This window comes from Podarcis tiliguerta, assembly GCF_965153285.1.
Source record: "Podarcis tiliguerta genome assembly, chromosome: 7".
NCBI classification, from domain to species: Eukaryota; Metazoa; Chordata; class Lepidosauria; order Squamata; family Lacertidae; genus Podarcis; species Podarcis tiliguerta.
Genome location: NC_139540.1, coordinates 45,719,462 through 45,741,475, shown reverse-complemented (window position 1 = coordinate 45,741,475; position 22,014 = coordinate 45,719,462). Strand labels below are relative to the sequence as shown.

Genomic DNA, 22,014 nt, shown 5'->3' with positions numbered 1-22,014 from the left:
ATTGCAGATTGCATAAAGAAAGAAGGCTAAGGAGTATGGCTAGATTACCAGGCTACCAGGATTACAATGGTCCATTGTAGAAGACAAGTAGAAATATTCTACATTACATAACAGTTGAAGCTCTTAGTACCACTCCCTTATTTTCATCTATTTGTTACTGTTGAATCCACAGCAGTTAAAAATTCTCCAACAATGAAATCATTTGCTCCTCATAGGATTCAGCTGATTCTCTGTTATTAGCTATGCAGAACAAGAAGCTAAACACTCACAAACCCAAATACAGTGGTACCTCGGGTTAAGAACTTAATTCGTTCTGGAGGTCCGTTCTTAACCTGAAACTGTTCTTAACCTGAGGTACCACTTTAGCTAATGGGACCTCCCGCCACTGCCGCTGCGTGATTTCTGTTCTCATCCTGAAGCAAAGTTCTTAACCCGAGGTACTATTTCTGGGTTAGCAGAGTCTGTAACCTGAAGCGTCTGTAACCTGAAGTGTCTGTAACCTGAGGTACCACTGTACTGCACCATCTAAAATGCTCAGATTTCCTAAGGTTGCTTCCTAAATCTTGCTACAGAAAGAAAGAAAAAATTTGCCTTTGAAGTCACTTGGGGATTTCCAACCATTTCCTAAATGTTTCATAAACATCAATGAATTAATTAGTTCGAAGAAGTGCTTGAACTCATAATAGCTATCACCTGCATTTTCATTTATTGGGAAATAAGAATTGAAGCTGCCTTCCTGAAATCAAGAACACGTACAAAGTCCTACTGAAATCACCTGATGGCAATCTGTTGGGTTCAAACCTAAGCTGACTTGTTCAGCATGTCTGTTGCTAGCATTAACACAAATCTTTTCATTCTTCTATTATAGTAATGCATACTATCAGAAAGATGGAGAATTGTGATACATGACTACCTCTGAGTCCTAAAAACGCAAAACAAGAAAGTAGTGCTCACCTGCATTTGTATTCTTAGAGGACTTCTTCCCTCACTCCCTGCACCTTTGTATATCATAGCATAGGCTGGTAACATATACCCACATATTCAGGTCCATAGAAACAAACAGAAAACTTAAGGCAGGCTCTTGGCCTTTCTTCCTTGCCACACAGTGATGCCATTTTCAAAGTACACTTCTTGCCTGTAACCTTCCAAAGCACCTTTATTCCACATGTTCCTCTCCTCCCTCTTCCCTGTTAATTAGAAATCCATTTACTGGATTAAGCCTGTCATCAAAATAGTTTCTGGCAATAGTTTCCCTTTTTTTGAAGGGACTTAGTTTAACACAATAAGAATGGGAAAACCTGACAAATGAGTCATGAAGGAAGGAAGGTCTGGAAAATGCATTACATCCAGAGATGGTGGGTCACTGGTCAAGACTTTTCAAAATGACTCTGCAGATAAGCTCCAGGTTGATTCACATGAAAATAAAAGAAAATAAACTTTTTTAACAAGGAGACATTTTTAATAGCATGGCCATTTACAGATCAACAAATAGGAGGCCACCAGAAGATACACATTTGCATAAAGACACCTTTACCCCGGTATGGCTCCCCTTTATCACATACACAGCCCAACAAGACAATGTCAATAATCCACCAACAGCATACAAATCAATATGGCTAACCTGATCCAAAACACACACCCACACCACTCACACACGAAAACAAAGATCACCACAGCCAATCACAAACAAACAACCACACCCTAGGCCAACCCCAACCTCTCTCACCACCAAAGGAACACAAGTGAACAGCAGAGAACCTGCACAGGCTGACACCAAACCCTACATACATTAAGCAAAATAGAAACATCGCCACCCAGGATACAAGGTACAACTGTATTTCATATTATTTCCCATGTCAATACCCTAGCAGGAGCCACAAGAAGTTTGATAGGTTCTGGACCATGAGAATACGTGCTTTATGCTCTGCAGCACTGGAAATATGTTGTTTCTATTCGCCTGGAGGTACACTACATTGCATTATGAAATATAGAGAGTTTTAACATTATTTGTGCATTTGTCTAGGAATGAATACAACAAAGAGCTTGTTTAAAACTTCCATCAAGTATTATCAAAGATCAAACATTCGTACTGAGTTTTTCTGAAATTATGCAGTCAATTATGAATGTTGTATGAAATAAATATACCCCTTTGCAACCCATAGATGAGAAAGAGTCTATTGTTCACTGTTTACAGACAAAAACGGGCAATTCAAGGTCAATGATACATAGCCAGAAAAGTTCATCTCATCCAGCAAACTGACACTATCAAACATGCCAAAATACTAAGGATCTCTGATAACTTCTTTTTGTTTCCAATACACTGTCCTTCTGCAGCATTCCCCATGAGGTTAGCAAGATAGGGCCTCTACAGAAAAACCTTTCCCTGGGCACATCCAGGAGTCATTCCTGATTATGCAACAGCAGTGCTCCTTTTGTAAATATTTTTGAGACATCCAAAACCATTTTTTACTCTTAAATTTACTGGAACAAATTTTAGGCTACCGGCAATGACTGATGGAAATGCACACACACACACACAAACACACACTGCGATGAATCCAGAAGTGACCTGAAAACATTACTAAAAGAGCAGAATGGGGACGGGGCAGAATGCTTTATGTGGGGCCCGCTGACGTATGTGGGCGTCCAGAATATAACCCATGTGCAAAACGAAGATTGTCTAGACTTAAAAGTATTGTCTACATATGATGCAAGTTTTCAGCTTAGGACAGATTTCTGCATTTATTCCGCCCGAGCCATTTTTATCTCAAGACATTTAAGCCCATACAATGCATGCATTGATGAACATCCTTATACAGATTAGGGCTCTGTGTATTACTGCTACCCAGCAGCAGCTGATGCCCACTACACGTAGTAGGGCTGCTAGGGGGTCTCAGGGGTGTGGAGAATGAGTGGTCCCAGGGGTGTGTCCAAGTTCTTCTGATTTTCTCCCCATCCTCCTCCTTTGCAAAGCTACTGTGGAACCTAAGCATTGCAATTATACAAATAGTTGGCACCTATAAAATAGTTGACTGCCCCTTTGATTAAAAGAATATTAGTACTGTACCCAAACAGCCAGTGACAAGAGAGGAAGATTGTAAACTTAAGTCTTCAGAGCCACTGGTGTGCTTGTTTTCCAAAGGTATAGACAAGAAGGCTCTTGCCAATTGGCTTACTGAGAAGGAAAATGTACAGTCAATATTCTATCCAATTAAAATGTGATGCAGATTAAGGGCACCGCCAACTACTCACAAACCACGCCTTCCTTTCACAGACTTGAGCAGATGAGACATGATTAGGAACTATAAGCCTCAGAAATAAATAGAATGAGCATGCACAGAGTGCATCAGTCTCATCAAACCTTTGTTTGTATTTAATAATGTACCACACATATCCACCATGGTAGATAATCACCACAGTAGTTCAGGATCAGCAACTGGATCAGGCCAAACGCCCATCTAGTCCAGCATCCTGTTCTCACAGTAGCTAACCAAGCAGCACAGTGTTTTTTAAAAGAAAAACAGGAATACAAAACATCCATACATCTCAAGCCAATGTACAAACATTAGTTCCAATAATACACAAGTGTTGAAAGTTACAACACACATAGAAGCCACCAACCATTTCTCCTCACCCATTCACAAAAATGATTTAAAAATCGATATTATAAAAAGATACTCACCCTGTCCACTATTGCTCTCTCTTGATGAATATTCATTTAAAAACACAAGCTGCTCAAACTAGCCACCACACCCTTCTCCTGGCTAGCTACAAAAGAATGGGCTTTGAGGTGTGGCTTCCAGAAACAGCTCTGAGCATGCTCAGATGGCAATTCAAGGCAATCCTACTGAGACTTCTTATTAGGCCTCATAACAATAGATAGAGTGAGAGCCTTCCTAGTAGGATTAACCTGGTAGGCAGCCCTATCAACCACATGGTTTTTCTGCTTAGAAAGACATGGGAGGGACCTTTTTGCCAAAGCTGTACCCACATGCTGGTTTCTCTCAGGCCAGTGAAGGTACCTGCTCAGGCCACCCTAGCTGTTCTATTAATTCACAATGCAAACACATGCATACTTATTTGTAAGTAAGTCCTACTGTGTTAAGTGGTACTACTCCCAATGGGTGCAGAGAAAGAGAGACCGAACCTCTCATCAGTCAGCCCAATCCAATCTTCCTCTTTCTCTCTTTAAAGTATTATAAAGTGGTCAATTAAATTAAGATACTATGAAAAGAATCAACAGGGAACATTACACAGAGAACATCTCACCACAGCTTCCTCTAATTAAGCTGATGTTGTCAATGTTTAGTTGAATGTAAGCTTCTTTTTTGGCAAAGGCAAGCTACTTTTTTGCCAAAAGCATTTGTGCTGCAAAATTCAAGCACACAAAACAAAAACGCAGATCAATAGTTACAGCTCTAAACAAACATACTGGGGAGTATGCCCCAATGCATACAGCAGGATTTACTTACAAGTTGACTTGTATAGGATTGCACTACATAACTTGTTAGGATGTCTTTGACTACTAAAAAAAAAAAAAAAGGTAAAGGACCCCAGACACTTAAGTCCAGTCACAGACGACTGGGGTTGCAACAATCATCTCGCCTTACAGGGCGAGGGAGCCGACGTTTGTCCGCAGATAGTTTTTCCAGGTCATGTGGCCAGCATGACTAAGCTGCTTCTGGTACAATGGAGCACTGAAATCAGAGCAGCGCATGGAAACGCTGTTTACCTTCCCGCCGGAGCGGTACCTATTTATATACTTGCACTTTTTGGCATGCTTTCAAACTGCTAGGTTGACAGGAGCTGGGACCAAGCAGCCGCAGCTCACCCCATCGTGGGGATTCGAACCACCAACCTTCTAATTGGCAAGACCAAGGGGCTCAGTGGTTTAGACCACAGCGCCACCCGCGTCCCGTCTTTGTCTACTATCAGAATGTAAAGCCATAATTGACACACCCGAGGAGGTGACTAATCATATGCCTCTTTTCACATGATTTTGAAGAAATAGTAACTGCAAATTTGCTGGGGGCAGGAATACTCACAGCATTCTTCCAGATGCAGACATATATACATTGGCAAAGATAACTAGATTTCCAAGGCACCTGATTTCCATTTAACACAATACGATAGTTTCAATTCTTTACAACTTATTCCAGGGTAGTTTCACTATTCTGGAAGATTTCCATATGCTCTTCTCCCAGTCCTCCTCCCTTACGAAATAAACTATATAGCCCAGAAGCTTGTAGCCTGAGTGTAAGCATTCTAGACCATCAAGCAACACAGAGACAGGGCTTTGAGCATTTGAATTGCTAGGTTTTCTCAGATTGTGAGGGAGTAAAATATTGTCCAGACCTTCAAATTGTCACCATTCTGAGAGCAGGTGATGGAATACATTTTTGCGCACCTGGCAACATCTCCTAAAGTTAGATGGTTGGCTGAGACGGCCTATTCAAATAGCCACTTCAATGGCTGTATATTCTGTTCACCAACATTATAGCCCTTATTTATATTCCTTTTGTCCATGTGGATCACAGGGCAGCACACACTGCAAAAAATTACGGGCTCAAAATTACTGGAACATTTTGGCTTCCACCCAGGCATTTCAAAGAAGAGGACCTGCACTGATTTACAGCAAAGTTTATGACTGCTCTGCATGACTAGAGCCTGCAGGTGATTGTAGGCCAAGGAATGTAATTGTGCTCAGCAGCAGGTGTTCACAGAGCTGCCACAAAAATTGAGGTACTAATTGCTTCAACTTTAATCAGAGTTTTTAAAAAATAATTATTAACTGATGCCAACCCCAAAGTAGTTATGCTAGGGTAATGTTTTTGCAATTTGCTTCTTTTGTCTGAATAATGTACGGTGACTTGTTGTATTATCTGTTGACAGAAGAGTCAACATGGCTCTAATTAGTTGCAGCTGCCTCATGTTTGCAATAAAAAGAGCAAGCTCTGTTCAGCTTATACTATGGCTTAGAAATCAGATGTTAGAAAATGGTGCACATCCTCCTGAAGTACCCACATGGTGAAACGTGAAGAATTCCACAGCCGTACTAAGTTGTATGATGAAGCAGAGGATTTTTCTGCCTACATATGGGAATACCTCACTGCTGGAAAGATGACCAAATACTTCCCCACCCACTCAGTCTCCTCCTTGTCTTCCTTTGTTACTTACACAGGAGCATGTGGGCAGGGGATCTGGTTCCAGGCACAGGAGTACTGAACTTGAACAAAACTCTCTGTGCCATCCAGCACTGAGCAGGTCACATTCTTGTTCACGATGTAGGCACACCAGTTCCTGCAGGGGAGAAGAAGAGAGGGAGACAAGAACAGGACAGACACACTGTTAAGCCATCAAACAGTGAAAGTTATTCGCCATTTCTCTGGGTCAAATATACAACCACAAAGATTCCATTCAAGAGACAGAGAAGACAGACTTGAAATTCGATGATGATGATGATGATTATCCTAATACATTTACGGGTTGTAAAGCCAATTTCAAAGCTGTAAGGAGATGTAACAAAAGTAGTCTCTTGAATGCTACTGTGGAACTTGAGTATTCAAAAATTACTTTAAAAGAATTAAATGCACCAAGTTAAAACATATATTCTCACTAAATATAGCTGGTGACTACAGAATAGAGGCTGAAATGGAGGAATAAAAGCATCTCATATAAAACTGACAAGGATTGTGCTTGAACCTAGGGTGTGGTAGTACACTCTTCTTTCTGCTCTGTTCTTCCTATATGAACAAATGCAGATACTTTAAATGACCAAATACACATCCCAGCCCAGCAATATAGTTTACTATGACGCAATTAGGAGAACAACTGGTGCTTGATGTTAGAACACAAATGTGGTACTGGCTGCTTAACATTAAACTGAAGCCACAGAATGCTGAATCTGGGGTGGATAACTTTGGATGTTAAGGAATCAACCATGTTCTCTGGCCTTGTGAGAAGGCACTGGGCTAAATGGCCTCCTTTGGTCTTTTCCATCTCTTTGGTAGTAGGACACTTGGGTGACCAACCCTTTGTTGCTAAATAGATTGCTTATGATGGATGATCAGCTGTCCACAGAGGGAATTTAAAGGTTAGGATATATTTTTTCCTGAATGAGCAGGTTATCTGCAGAGTGCGGTCGGACTTCAGAGTTTTTACAAAGTCATATGCTTTGGGATTTGAAGATGGAGAGTATGCTGTAAGTTGCATGGGCGCAAGCAATTGATAAGAGTCTAAATGGAAGCTGGAGGGAAATCCAAACTTGTTTTAGAGACTTATTCGTAAGGGAGCTGCATTAATGCTTGCTTTACACTTGCAGTTTTACTGCCTGGTTCTAAGGCACATTAATTCATCCTTGCTTTACCCATGTTAGTGAAACCCCAGGCATCATTTAAAAATTGGCTAAATATTGAGGACTTAGTGAGATTCAGTTATATTTAAGGAAATTATACCATGCTTGAAAAGAACAAGAAACAAGCTGCCTTGTCTTTATGGAAGCATGAAGCGAAGCCTGAATCTACAGTTTTGTGTAGAGGGTAAAATGATGGTCATTTTGTTTTGTTCTTTGTAAACAATATAATGGAACCAGAAAGTATTTAAAAACCTGGGAATATAACTTTGCTGTTAAGTCTCTTTGTTCTGTAAACTGTGAATGCAGTCTGTATTCTGGAAAGGAATAATGCTGTTTAGAGAGTGAATAATTTACCGGGGATGGTTATACTGACTGGAGAAAGAAATGCATTTGTAAATATGGAAATGAGTAACTATGAATCATCTTGAATGTTTTCAATTTATGTCCCTTTATCATCTTTTCCAGGGTAAGCTATAGGCTCTCTAGAGCTTTTAGAGGGACTAGATCACCTTTTAAGGTGAATGCTGTTTGGGTGATTGCTTGCTAACAGTGATTTTCCATTGATATTTCTTCAAAAGGAGCTAATGGTTAGGATGAAGTCTGAGTCCAGTCCTTTTGCAGAGACATGTGTGCAGAGGAATTGGCAGTGTGGGTTTGGAGATAGAGTTTTAGGTTTAGATAGACTAGACTGGGACAGGGGAAAGATAGTGGGGATTCCAAGCTGAAGTTGTCCAGAAATCAGATGAAGGATCAGTGAGTTGTCTGCCTGTTTTAAACTGTTTATTTCTAAAAGTCTCCCTCTACTTGAATAAATAAATAAAATAAATAAAACACTACAAAGGCAGCATAACTCTCCAGTGCTTTTTCTATCTGGAAGAAACTAAACTCTTCATTGATACCCCCTAAACTACTCACTGCTTGAGAATTGAGGAGCTTCATTTAACAATACGATTTAAAAGAAACAAATATCTTTCTGCTGTTACTAGTCACAAAAAGGGGTCACAAGTAGGCACCAAAAACAGAATTGGTGTGGCACAAGTAGACCAGATAACTGAACTATGGAGCCTGAACCCCCCTCCCCAAGCTGTTTATCCTTCAGTATCTGGTCTGTGCTCAACTTGTCCACACCCAACACACGCAAATTGTATGTATTGTTATTTGGTTGGCTAGTTGAGCACTGGGTGACATAAGGCCCATGCAGACACAGCCTTTGAGAAATGTCTTACCTACATATTTTGTCAACAGAGCTGGTCCAATACATTTGCAGCCTGAGGCAAAGGAGAATATTCCCCCTCCCCAATTCCATGTAAAGAATCTGAGTGAGCTTGCAGTTGGATCTTCATTTAATACTGACATTGGGAAAGTGCCCTCCTCCAGTCCACAGCAGCCTCCCAGGAAGAACATCACAACAAGGGCTTGCCCATCAGTTGGCCAAAGAAGGAGCAACTGTGGAAACTTAGTTTCCTCCCACCCCATCCCCTGCTAGAAATAGCTATTGGATCCAATTGCAAATTGCCCTGGCTGAACTGAAGAGAAGCACATTCTGGCTTTAATCCGTAGGGCCCACATGTCAGTACTATGGGGTGGAAATCCCAAAGGATGCCTAAATGCAATATTATCATCTAAAAGTCCACTGCCTACAAGAAGATAATTAACTTCAGAGTCTGGCCCTAACTATCAGCTGGAGAATTAAGGCCTGCTGAGTTGTACGTGCATGGTTGTGAGGATGTCAGTGTGAAGTGTTTTCTGTTTAAATAACTGCAACTATTGGTAAGAAGCCTTGAAGATCATGACCCAAGGCAAGCTGTAAATCTTCAAAAGAAATAATATTAGAGACACAGTGTTCGAAATCAGCCAGGCAACAGGTGCATTTTGTACCTGTCACCTGCAACCAAGTGAAGATGCCCACTAATACACATCACACACTAATAACACAACCTGTAGAATTCTGTCAATTATATTTTATCTGCACAATCAAAATGAATTTTGGGAACCAAAATGCTTTTTTTATGCAGCGTGTGCAGGACCAATTGTTGTAGCTTACCCCACCCTACTGCCCTGCTCTCAGTTGTGAAGGACACTCTTACATTATGACCCATGTCACCATTAAGAAAAAGAGGTTGGAATAGACCAATAAATGTGTGAACTGTCCCTGGACAAACCGACTTTTCTTCTTTATGTTCTCAAAGTTGTTAAGCTAGCTGAAGGTTGTCATCTGATGTTTAACTGATAAGTATTCACAGTCAGTCCATCATTTGAAAAATAAGACTTTAGAGCTGTCTTCTTATCCCAAAATGGCAAGTAGGCATTTCATTTTGGCGACTGTAACCTTGGTTTAAGCGGAGCCATTTGACACCTAGCTTATATTTCTGAGTTTCTAACACTGGCCACATATCAAGGACCGCAGAAAGAGCTCCAACCACCTCAAGTAATACAGATTACACCCACCCCACCCCGGTTGTGTAACATCCAATTCTGTTCTCTGCTGGGACTGATGACCATGTGCTGGGAACTCAACCTAAACTCTCATCAGAGCTTCGCAGCCGCAAAGATGAGGGGATTCCCTGGACACGCCAGACCCCCAACAATTCCCTCTTCCCCGACAACGCAGCCGTTTGACTTTGCTCCAACTTGCCCATTTGCAGGCAGCTTGCCGCTCTTGGCCCTACGGCTCACTTTTCCTGGGGGGTGGGTGTGTTTCGTCAAGGGCCCGAGAGCGGAGTTTGGGGGGAGCCCAACCTGGCGCGGAGAGGGGCCGAGGCGGGCACTTACTTGTTCCTGACGCCCGGCCGACTGGGGCGCAAGTGCGGCGCGGTCTGGCCGAGGCAGCCGGACAGAGACAGGAGAAGCAGCAGCCCAGTCCACCTGAGGGGTTTCGGGAGCAGCTCCATGCTGCCCGCCACAGCTGGCGCGCCACCGGCTCGCCGGGGGCGAGGAGAGACGTCCCGCAGCTCAGCCTCCGTCCTGAAGACTTCTTCTCTCTCCTGAGACCCCTTTCCGCCTTCTTTGCCTATTTATCTCCTTGTTACGTCGCCCCTCTTTGGCTCCACCGCGAACTCCGCTTCTCGCTTCAGCTTCGCTTCTCCACTTCAGCTCCTTCACTGACGCAAGACTCCTCAACCCCCCGCTCCCCGCCCCGCTTAGTTCTTCCCAAGTTTCCGCCCTCCGGCTCGCACACCCCGAAGGATGACTTAGCCGCCTCCTCGCCTCACAAACATCTCCCCTGGCCAAACAGCGCGCAGCAGCCCCCTTCCTCTTTTTCCCGCTCTTGCCCTGGACGCGGCGGGCGCAACCACTCACTTCGGGGGACAGCGGGGATGGAATAGACACCTAAGGAACCGGGCTCGCGGCGAGGGGCTTCCCGCCGCACGCGGGTGTTCTGGGACTCTCGACCCCCCTCCCCTCCTCGAGGGCTCCTCTCCCCCCATCTGCCCTGCGTGACCTCCGAGAGAAAGGCACGTGCGCCATTGTGAGCTACAGACAGAGGAATCTCCTCTGGCGGCCGCTGCTCCTTCTCTCCCCGCTTTTCTTTCCATTCGGCTGAGCCTTCTTCTTTTCCAAGAACAATCTTACGCAACTCAGCAAGCGTTTCCCCCAAAAAAATTGCTTCATAAGGGAAGGCTGCTTATTTAGGCCAAGAGAGGCGATTAGCCGTCACAGAGGAGATGCAGGCAGCCGTGCTACCCCTACACGGGTCATTATCATAGCCCAGTGCACCTGTTGGCGGACTCAAATCTTCCTGACCACTTGGCAGGATGAAGCTATAGACCAGGCATGGCCAAACTTGGCCCTCCAGATGTTTTGGGACTACAGCTCCCACCATCCCTAGCTAACAAGACCAGTGGTCAAGGATGATGGGAATTGTAGTCCCAAAACATCTGGAGTAGTAGTAGTAGTAATAATAATAATAATAATAATAATAATAATAATAATAATAAAGGTAAAGGTACCCCTGCCCGTACGGGCCAGTCTTGACAGACTATAGGGTTGTACGCCCATCTCACTCAAAGAGGCCGGGGGCCAGCGCTGTCCGGAGACACTTCCGGGTCATGTGGCCAGCGTGACATCGCTGCTGTGGCGAGCCAGAGCCGCACACGGAAACGCCGTTTACCTTCCCGCTAGTAAGCGGTCCCTATTTATCTACTTGCACCCAGGGGTGCTTTCGAACTGCTAGGTTGGCAGGCGCTGGGACCGAGCGACGGGAGCACACCCCGCCGCAGGGATTCAAACCGCCAACCTTTCGATCGGCAAGCCCTAGGCACTGAGGCTTTAACCCACAGCGCCACCCGCGTCCCTTCTTAATAATAATAATAATAATAATAATAATAATAATAATAATACTTTATTTATACCCCACCCATCTGGCTTGATTTCCCCAGCCACTCTGGGCGGCTTCCAACAAAATATTAAAATACAATAGTCCGTCAAACATTAAAAGCTTCCCTAAACAGGGCTGCCTTCAGATGTCTGGAGGGCCAAGTTTGGCCATGCCTGATATAGACGGCCAATGCTTCTAACTACTGAACTATTTAATAACTTTTCTAGAGTGATACTGTTCTAACAAGGGTCCAGAGTTGCTTTATAAAAACAACAATAACATGTCCATTCCAATTTATAGTGTTAGAAACATATTTTAAATACTCTGCTGGGCTCTGATTTACAGCTGCAAGTATATTGCACTTAATATCAGTGAACAGTTGCTGGATGCTTCAAGACCTCTTCCTGGTGAGAAAAGACAACAGCATCTAGTCTAATCCCGAAAGAGCCATAGCCTTCCCCATCTTGGTGCCCTCAAGATGTTCTGGACTCTGATTCCCATCAGCCTCAGCCAACAGGCATGTGATAAGCAAGTTGGTTGGGTCCTGATGGGAATTGGAGGTCATGGGGTTAGACAAGGCTGCCATGGACTATGACTGATGCATATACACCCTGAAAGGAAATAAAACTATTTGCATCCCTGAAGACTAGTAAATTAATCATATATCTCTCCATTACCGCAAAGCAACAAGAGAAAATAATGCATTTACTGAGGTCGTTGCTATGTTCTAATCTGAATGACTAAGTGCCAAATATTAACAGTGACTTAATCAAAATAACAGGAAACACTGACATGTCTTTATATAGAAAATATTTGGCTTGATCTAATATCACATCAAGTTACATCTGTTTCAGCTGTGCTAAAAATTACCTCGAAAACATATTTTGATTCTGCCACTAAGTTTCCCCACTCGCTTTAGATGGCAAATGTGTTTGTATAACCAGAGAGTGAGATTAACTGGTGAACTGTCAATTGCTTCCTTTTAATGAAGTAACAAAACATCAAATAAGCCAACTGCTGCCTAAGCTTCATTCTCCACCCTTTAGGGACATAAGTGAGGAAAAAACAACACAATTTCCCTAAACTCTATTTCAGGGGTGGGGAACATGCGACTTTCCAGATGCTGTTACGCTACAGCTCCCATAATCCTTGACCATTTGCCATGCTAGTTGGGACTGGTGGAAGTTGGGGTCCAGCAACATCTGCCTTGCTACACATTCCCTAACTGCATTAGGTGACATATATATTAAAAATGCTATTGTAGTTATTTTGTATGAGTTGTGGTTGTGCAAAAGGAAATCCCAACTTTGTACCATGACTATGCCAGTTATTTTTATACTAGTAAAAGTTAGCAAATAAAATAATTTTGCATTACTAACGTGGACATGTGGGGCAATATCCAATGTTGTGCCAGTGGTTGCAACAGGGCTTTTCCCCTCCCCTACTGCCACTTCAGGTCCACCAATCTGCTTGAGAAAGTCCCCCAACCCATAAGTACAGATTTTGGGGGAGGTGTTTGGGGGGGATAGGGGAGGAGGAGGAGAGAAAGCGGAAAGTCCTGTCACAAAAGCGGAAGTCTGCTGCACCCTTAGTGTTCTTGGTAGCTGCTACTCAATTGTAGAATCCCCTGCCCATGGAGAATACGAGAATAAATGTAGGATAATATATTTAATACAACTGACTAAATTGACATAAAGTAATGAACAAGTTCCCCAGAACCCTTCTTCAGATGTAGGGCAGAAAATATGTTCCTGGGCATAGTAAGAAAATCCCAGCTTTAGATGTCACCGATGAGCTGTTATACAAACTTAATTAGGTAAGATTATGCTAGATGTAGGGACGCAGGTGGCGCTGTGGGTAAAAGCCTCAGCGACTAGGGCGAAAGGTCGGCGGTTCGAATCCCCGCGGCGGGGTACGCTCCCGTTGCTCAGTCCCAGCGCCTGCCAACCTAGCAGTTCGAAAGCACCCCCGGGGGCAAGTAGATAAATAGGGACCGCTTGCTAGTGGGAAGGTAAACGGCGTTCCGTGTGCGGCTCTGGCTCGCCAGAGCAGCGATGTCACGCTGGCCACGTGACCCGGAAGTGTCTCCGGACAGCGCTAGCCCCCGGCCTCTTGAGTGAGATGGGCGCACAACCCTAGAGTCTGTCAAGACTGGCCCGTACGGGCAGGGGTATCTTTACCTTTATGCTAGATGTAGGGACGCGGGTGGCGCTGTGGTCTAAACCACTGAGCCTCTTGGGCTTGCCGATCAGAAGGTCAGCGGTTCAAATCCCTGCGACAGGGTGAGCTCCCGTTGCTCGGTCCCTGCTCCTGCCAACCTAGCAGTTCGAAAGCACATCAAAGTGCAAGTAGATAAATAGGTACCGCTCTGGCGGGAAGGTAAACGACATTTCTGTACGCTGCTCTGGTTACCAGAAGTGGCTTAGTCATGCTGGCCACATGACCCGGAAGCTGTACGCCGGCTCCCTTGGCCAATAAAGCGAGATGAGCGCCACAACCCCAGAGTCAGCCACGACTGGACCTAATGGTCAGGGGTCCCTTTACCCTTTATGCTAGATGTAACACACACACACACACACACACACACACACACAGATTCTTCAGAGTCTGAACCGATGTGCTGTAAAACATTTGCTGTTGTTGAGTTGGCCTTTTCCATCTGAAGTTAAGCAAGTGTGGGGTCATTTTAATTTCTACATTTTATATACACATTTAGCTGAGCATACTACTTTTATTGCAACACTTTTTTGAAAAAACAATTAACAGCCTGAAGTGTAAGGAAGAGGCAAAATAGAAGCTGGAATAAACAAATGTTTACAGCACTGTGCTCAAATGGCAAAGGCTGTCTGAGAGAGAGGCATTCTTGGCTGCCTCATATAAGTAGAGCTCCATTTTCTGGGAGTGTTCCCAAGATCTTTGCCTAAATGTTTTCCACATGTGATGAAAAGGCTTTCTGTTTAGACTTACTGTTGAACCTGAAGGGGCATTTATTATTGTTGTGGTGGTGATGATGGTGGTGGTGATGAAGATACAAAATGAAAAGTTCCTATAGGGGCAGTTTGGGATATGAATTTAAATACAGCATGGCTTTGGCTTTTGGCATGCATGCATGCATTTTGGCATGCATTGCCGTTTGGACAAATGACAGGAAAATGTATAGGCTGCGTTGGCAGTGCTTTGATTTATAAAACTGAGCGGTACAGGAGAAGAGGTGTTAGCATAGATATAACTCTCCCCAAACCCAGATTCGGGTGGGGTGAATCAGTGGTACGTCTTTTGAAAAAGGAGAGTAACCATTCTTCTCTCCCTTTGTGGTAGATTTTTGACAGGTGCAGCTTGTTCTGCAGGGACAAGAAAAGCTGCATCTGTTGGATTCGGGGGGAGGGGGAAGCTGCATCTGTTCACTACATGACTTTTCTAGAGCCCGTTCCCAGAAATCCCTAGGAAGGGTGGGTAGATCGGGGGCATGTTAGGACACTGGCCCTCTGTAGCAGGAGATACCCACACAAATACATTAATATGCTATTTCATATGTGCTGGGGCTGAGACTTGGCTCCAGTGAAGCCTTGCATATTTATATGACTGCCAAACTTATTTCTATGTTGCTATTAAAATAAAAAGTCTATTCCATGGCAGTAGGAATGCTACGTGAGTTGGTTTAATTGTCTTCTTGAATACAAGCCTGGGATATACATTGCTGCCATAAATGGCAAACTGTCTTCCGACAGCAATCATATGGACTTCATTACTCAGATGCTGTAATTCACGAGTCTCAGGAGTCCTTTGTTTCTGTGTTTTCCCTCTGAGTATTATCCCACTAAACACAAGTTTAAGCAGTCATGACTGCCTGCAAAGCAAAGCAGTGCATTTAATGACTGGTAACAACAGTGTAGCTCTATACAGAGCAAGTGCCTTAATTTATACAGATGGCTACATTTTAAGCCATTTTCCAGTAAAATCTGTCCAACCTTGGAACTTGTTTTTGGTACCAGAAATGGAAAACCCTACAGTCCTTCATTTCCAGGATACTGGAAGACTGATCTGAGCACAGAAATGAGTAACAGAAGCCTTACAGTGGTCTTACTATGATTCAGGGTGTAACGATTAATTTCAAGTGCTGTGAGACCCAGTCTAGGTTTTTCACATTCACTCATTATATCTCCCTTTGCTGTTTTGAGTGAATAATGCAAGACTGTCAACACTGGCTCTAAAGCTGCAAACTATGCTCAGGATAATAGTTTGAACAAACTTGCAGAGAAAAAGGTTAACATAGATATAACTTCTCCCCAAAACATATATAAATTGTCTTGACTAATATAGGTTAGTAATGCCACCTCATTTGTTCTCTTAATTAAACCAGAGTGCTTCTCCAGATGTCAGAAATAATGGTTTCTGGCAGCACTAATAATATGGCATACTTGAAACCTAATGAATGCTCTGACAGTCTTCAGAATAGCTGTCTTAATGAGAGAGGTGGCATGAACAGTTAACATGCATGCAAGAGATAACAAGCATGTTCTAAAATAGACTTGCACAAATAGAGTAAGAAAACCTTCTGAGAATAAAGTGCACTGTTGGAAGGTTACAGCACCTGCTATGGCTCTGTCTGGGATGCAAGCTGTAGCAGTGTACATGGAGGTCCTGGGCTGCCTGGATAACAACTGCCTTCCCCATGGCCTCACTAATATGGTCCAAAGGAAAGCAATACATTTGGGACCAGCTTGGCTGCAGGAGTTGCCAGAAGGAGGCATACAAGACTCCATCAAACCACCCTTGGTACTCCACTCTGGATTTGTGTAGGGTTTACTCCTTAGCCCTTTTCCCCATGAAGATGTCCCACAAGGCAGTGGGTAAAGCACTATCATCAAAAGAGGTCCTAAGACCATTAAGTAGAGTCTAAAATTACCTAACTGCTCCACTGCTCTCACAAATGTTATCTTGAAAGATTTATGAAACACACACACATCTTTAATGTCTGCCCCTGTGTTGCCCCTGTGTTGATGTAGGAAAAGCATCTTGAGTGACAACACTTTCAGAAGGCTAGTTCTTTGAACTCCCTTTGAGTTCTTGATCACAATTTGTAATGCTAATCTTCACAGAGAGAGAGAGAGAGCAAATGGGTATATTGCGAGTAAATTAATTTTTAAGTCTTTTTAAGGAATACTTGCTCTGTGGATGATTTCCCCCAGAGTTGTCATCTTTACTAAACCCAGCTTACCAGCTAAAGTTTAAACATATTTGGAACAGACTCTTGGAGGAACTCTAGAATCTCTGCCATTAGAGACCTACTCATGTTCTGGCTTTTGAGATTTGAATAGATTTTGAACACACATTTTCAGCCTTGTATTTGTAGCAGAAAAAATAAAACATTGGATTCTTGGGATTCTATACTAGCACATATTTACGCAATTATTTCCTTTTATTGCATTTCCTACTTCAATTTTTAAATTATTAGTTCCTTAAGACAGAAATCTGGTGTTTGGGCTTCTACATAAATACTTACCAAACATGTGCACCAGAAAAACAAATTGACACACTAAGCCTATTTGCGACTCACATGTATAATCTGATAGCAGATAGCCTCAGAATGGGTATAGAGGAGATAATAAAGGCCTCAGTTCAGTTCTAGTTGTGCACAACTAGTGTAAAGGAGCCTTTTTTTTCAGACCTGTCTGCTTGGCTTTCTCAGATTGAGCAAGAAGTCCTCCGAGCTTCACATATGTAAACTATTTAAAATCTGGGACTCCATATAGTCAATGTGGTTACTTCAGCTTGGTTCAGATTCCTTTAATAGAATCCTTTAATGCATTGCAGGGGGTTGGACTAGATGCCTCTTGGGGTTCCTTCCAATTCTTAAGATTCTATGATTCTGTGAATTAGTACAGAGCACAGGATCACTAACAAATCGGGTCCTGCCTTAAAGAGGGCATGTGTTGCGGTGAGACCTGGCAACCAAACCCTGTGTTGTGGGTGGGTTTGATTGATTAGCCACAATACCCAATTGGTAGGTCCCTTGATGCTGGGTTTAATCAGGCCAATGGGACGCAAGCTAAATGAATCAAGGATCCTATATATACCTATGCACGTGACCCAGAGCTTCCTCTTTCGGTGCGTGCATTGGAACACTTAAAAACACCAAGCCCTGTAATTTAGGACAATACTACTATAGTGTGTGAAAACTATGACTCTATGAAGATCAAACTAGTAATCTTTCATAAAAATATAATTGCAGTGCAGCAAAATTCCCAACTCCTTTGAGAGGTTGTTTTCTTCCTGTCCCAAATGATATGGAACAGGATAGAACATTCCACCACTGAAAACATGGGTAGAACAGATCTGCTGTTCCCAGTATATCTTCCTTTATTAGGGTGGTTAGTACTGTCTCTACGCATCTAAGGGTTTCATTTAACTCCTCACCTTCCCCTTTATCTCTAGTTGTTGATACAAAGGAATAGGCTTCTCAGAGAATCACTGAACAATCACCCTCTCACCCATGCCTGGCATTCAATGGCTGGGATGTGTACCACTTCCCACTAGACTGTTCTCCTATATTCTACTGCTGTAGCTCACAGGAGAGACCCTGAAGGGGTTGCTGATTGTTCTCTTCACTCTTGACTTGAGATGGATGTGATCTGTGTCTCATAATTTTGCAGGCTCAGCTGGAGCATCTAGGGCAGTTATGCCTCAGAGAGCCTGGCAGATCCTCTCTGCTTGAGAGTTCTCTTAAAATGAACCCACTAGGCCCAGGGTGGGGAACCTGTGGTCCTCCAGATGCCGTTGGACTCCCATCTACTCTAGCCAGAACAGCCAATGGCCAGGGATGGTGAGAGCTGTGGTTCAACATTTGAAGGGCCACAGGTTCCCCAACCTGCACTTAGGCCCTTGTTTCATCACTGCAGGAGACAGCGGTCCTTCTGCCAGATGAGACTTGTAAGCTGTGTTTTAGCATATATCCCCCAGTCTCTGGAAGGTAGTGGCCAATTTAGAACAATTAACATACTCAAGTTACTTGCTTTGGCAGATAGTAGTATCCATGTGTCAGGTTGCTGCTCATCCCTAATCAGTGGCATCTGTCTGCATCTGGAGTAGTAGCAAGTCTGAAAAGTGCCTCTAACTGCTTTCATACAAGTAGTGAATAAAAGCATAAGAATATCTATCAATCATTTTAGTTCAGCTCTTCTCCACAGATTTAATGGGGGCAGTGCTTAGGGACTTTACATATGGATACAACACTTTATTTTATTTTAAAAACCCTTAGGGAACACATTCAAACAATCTAAATTGCCACCTCATATAGTAATAGAAAAATCTGTAGTATTGTAGCCATTTTATTGTAAAATCTGAATGTGTTATCATAAATAAAAAAGCATATTTATTACTTCCACGTACTGAAGTCTAATAACCATAGAAAAAGCTATACAAAATAAAGCTTAACAGTTGTTACTAACAACATTTCTCTAGAAGTATACAAGAATGGTGGTTAACATGAATTTATTTTCCCCCAGCTTGTACATATTTCAATATACAGTTACTTTTAAAGAAATCTGTTTATAGTCTATGGTGTCTTTTTTCGGGCTGTTCCATTAACATTTGATGTATTTGTTGCTCTTTGCTGCTGTTTCTTCATGGGAGGAGATGATACCCATTCTTCTGGACTACAAAAAATAAGCACAGGTCATTTTAGAAACTGCATAAATGTAATACAAATATTAGGCAAGGTTTTTGTTGTAGTTATCCTTTCCCTTTTTCCTTACCCTCATGCAAAGATATGCAGTATTACTACCACTGTCAGGTGGAATCAGTTAGTTGTAGGATATTCCCTGTACATGCATATTCATGCAAAAACACCACAAAACTGGGCGTTTTTAAAAAACACACCAACTACTTTAGAATCTCACAAACAAACCTGAGTGACCGTTTTGCTGTTTCTCTCCGCATTCTTTTTGGAGGGCTAGGATTGTCAAATGTATCAAGTTCTTCCATTTGAACTGAAGATTTGGAGCATCGACCAGATGAGGTAATGCCTATGAAGATCACAAACATTACTGTTGTTTTCAAATCTAGTACATATAACTTCAGAAATAAAAGGAACAAGCATACCAAGCATGAATTAGATTTTTAAAGCTAATACAAAAAGTAACTGAAGTTCAAGGTCTGAGAGTATTATCCACAGGTAATTATTTGCAAATAAATCCACAATTTCCCTTCCTGCAGAAAGGACCTTGTGTTTGTGAAACTGGGCTCACAAGATAGGTCAGAGGGGGCACTTCCTCTGAGATCAACCTCCTTCCCTCACCTTTTTGAACCAGTGGACACATTTTGAATTTCCTTCTCTCTTACACATGCATCCTATGTACATATTGCCACACATATGCCTCTCTTCCTGGGGGGTGGGGGGTGGGGAGAGAGTGGGCAGCCCCACAAAGACAAAGGAGGCTGTGGTCAAAAACCACTGCTTTCTGCATGGAGGAAAACTAGAAAACTGTGGGAGGAGCATGAGGTATCCTAGAAGATAGTGGCATTGGAAGGACTGCTGGAACACAGAATCAGAGTGCTCCGCATTGTAACATTTGTTGGAGGCCCCACTTGTTTTTCCTAATGTCACCAAAGAAAAACAGAACTATACAATTGTTGTTACTTGTGTTTCCAAGTTTATATCTCATTATATATTATGTTATGTTAGAATGCTGTATCAGGATACATACATACCAGAAGAAGAAGAGGAGTTTGGATTTGATATCCCGCTTTATCACTACCCGAAGGAGTCTCAAAGCGGCTAACATTCTCCTTTCCCTTCCTCCCCCACAACAAACACTCTGTGAGGTGAGTGGGGCTCAGAGACTTCAAAGAAGTATGACTAGCCAAGGTCACCCAACAGCTGCATGTGGAGGAGCGGAGACGCGAACCGGGTTCACCAGATTACGAGTCTACTGCTCTTAACCACTACACCACACTGGCTCTCTTAAGCTTAAGCTCCCATCTTTAAAATGTACTCAGAATTTTGATAAATCTGACACAGTTAAATTAGAATTCATTTATGAAATTGTAAATTCCCAGAATGAGTTTCTGATATAATTAGACTCCATCATGTGAAAGTGAATGTGTGAGTAACATACCCAATTCCTGCTCTATTGACTTGAGTCTTTTTTCTTGGTCTGCAAGCTCTTCTTTCTTTTTTTTCATTTCTGGACTATTATATAATTGCTCCTGGGAATCAAGGTCTGTCTTCTTATTAGTAAGCCTTGCAACTGCATTCTGGTACTGCTGAAGGAGATCTAACATGTAAAAGAATAATAGGATAGTAAGGCACAAGGCCAAAAGTTTTAAGAACAGTAGCAATAAATAACAGACAGTAAAGCTGTTAACAATGCAGTACCACACATATCTACTCACAAATTAAGCCCCACTCACTGTGGCTAACTTCTAGATAAGTATGGACAGGATAACAATGAAATTGTGTGTGTAACTTTTTTTTTTTTAAAAAAAGGTTACTAAAATATTCTTCAAACATAATGAATTTCATAAATATATATCATTGTAGTCTAGAGAAAACTGCATGTGTTTAGACCGGGTGGGGGAGCAGGATCTAGCTGGTGGGCTAGATTCTGAGCTCCACCACCCTCACAGGCATTTTAACAGGTGGGTGAGAAGTCATATATGAAGTCAGGTGCAAAGGAAGACCCTTGCAGAAAATAGCAAGCCCTTCTTTTTGGGCAGAAATGGGTGCACTCTGTAGATCCCTGCAGCAAGCCCCTGCAAAGGATTCTTTGCATTCCAGGCTTAAACTCTAGCACGCAATTCAAAGGAAGAATTGGAAATACACACTAAGCACACAGTCAATTCTTTTGAACTAAAAAGCCAGCACTTTTTGAATTTGGCACCTTTTTCTGTTGCTGTGCAAGGCAAAGGGATATTTTTCCTTTGCAGGCATGACTTTAGGATCTCATCACCTGGCTTGAATTCAGTTGCAAAGGAAGAATCAACAATGCACTCCTGATTCATCTTAATTTTTGCCACAACTTGAAGTTTCCTGCATCTGATGTTACTATATGAAATTAGATGCAGGAAAGGTGTGCGTGATTTGCCCCAAACCACTAGGTGGGACAGTCTCCAAGGCCTGGCAAGCCAAATTAGGCCCGCTGATCAGGTTTCCCACCACTGATTTAGGAACACTTGTAACAAATGTACCCATCAACATTCACATTTTATTTATTCTGCATTTAAACTACACACAAATGGGAAGCTTTTAATGTTAGGGAAGCTTTTAATGTTTGATGTATCACAGTATTTTAATATTCTTTTGGAAGCTGACCAGAGTGGCTGGGGAAACCCAGCCAGATGG

The 22,014-nt window shown here is 42.7% G+C and overlaps 2 protein-coding genes across 3 annotated transcripts in view; both read right to left on the bottom strand.

The window, feature by feature from the left end:
• EMILIN2 (elastin microfibril interfacer 2) overlaps window positions 1-10,908 on the bottom strand; it is a 30,686-nt gene extending 19,778 nt beyond the window's left edge. The window contains exons 1-2 of one of the 2 annotated variants that reach the window (XM_083450097.1): window positions 10,127-10,908; window positions 6,178-6,300 (exon numbers count right to left, since the gene is read on the bottom strand). In XM_083450097.1, the coding sequence (XP_083306223.1) occupies window positions 6,178-6,300; window positions 10,127-10,245 (242 nt within the window). In that variant the 5' untranslated portion in view covers window positions 10,246-10,908. Of the gene's footprint in view, window positions 1-3,682; window positions 3,754-6,177; window positions 6,301-10,126 lie in introns of those variants that run through there. The other variant, XM_083450098.1, reaches the window with a different exon arrangement.
• An 8,076-nt stretch (window positions 10,909-18,984) lies between these two features.
• Window positions 18,985-22,014, bottom strand: part of SMCHD1 (structural maintenance of chromosomes flexible hinge domain containing 1) — a 67,875-nt gene continuing 64,845 nt past the window's right edge. The window contains exons 47-49 of the mRNA XM_083449995.1: window positions 20,789-20,947; window positions 19,579-19,696; window positions 18,985-19,327 (exon numbers count right to left, since the gene is read on the bottom strand). Coding sequence (XP_083306121.1) covers window positions 19,228-19,327; window positions 19,579-19,696; window positions 20,789-20,947 — 377 coding nt within the window. The 3' untranslated portion in view covers window positions 18,985-19,227. The remainder of the gene's footprint in view (window positions 19,328-19,578; window positions 19,697-20,788; window positions 20,948-22,014) is intronic.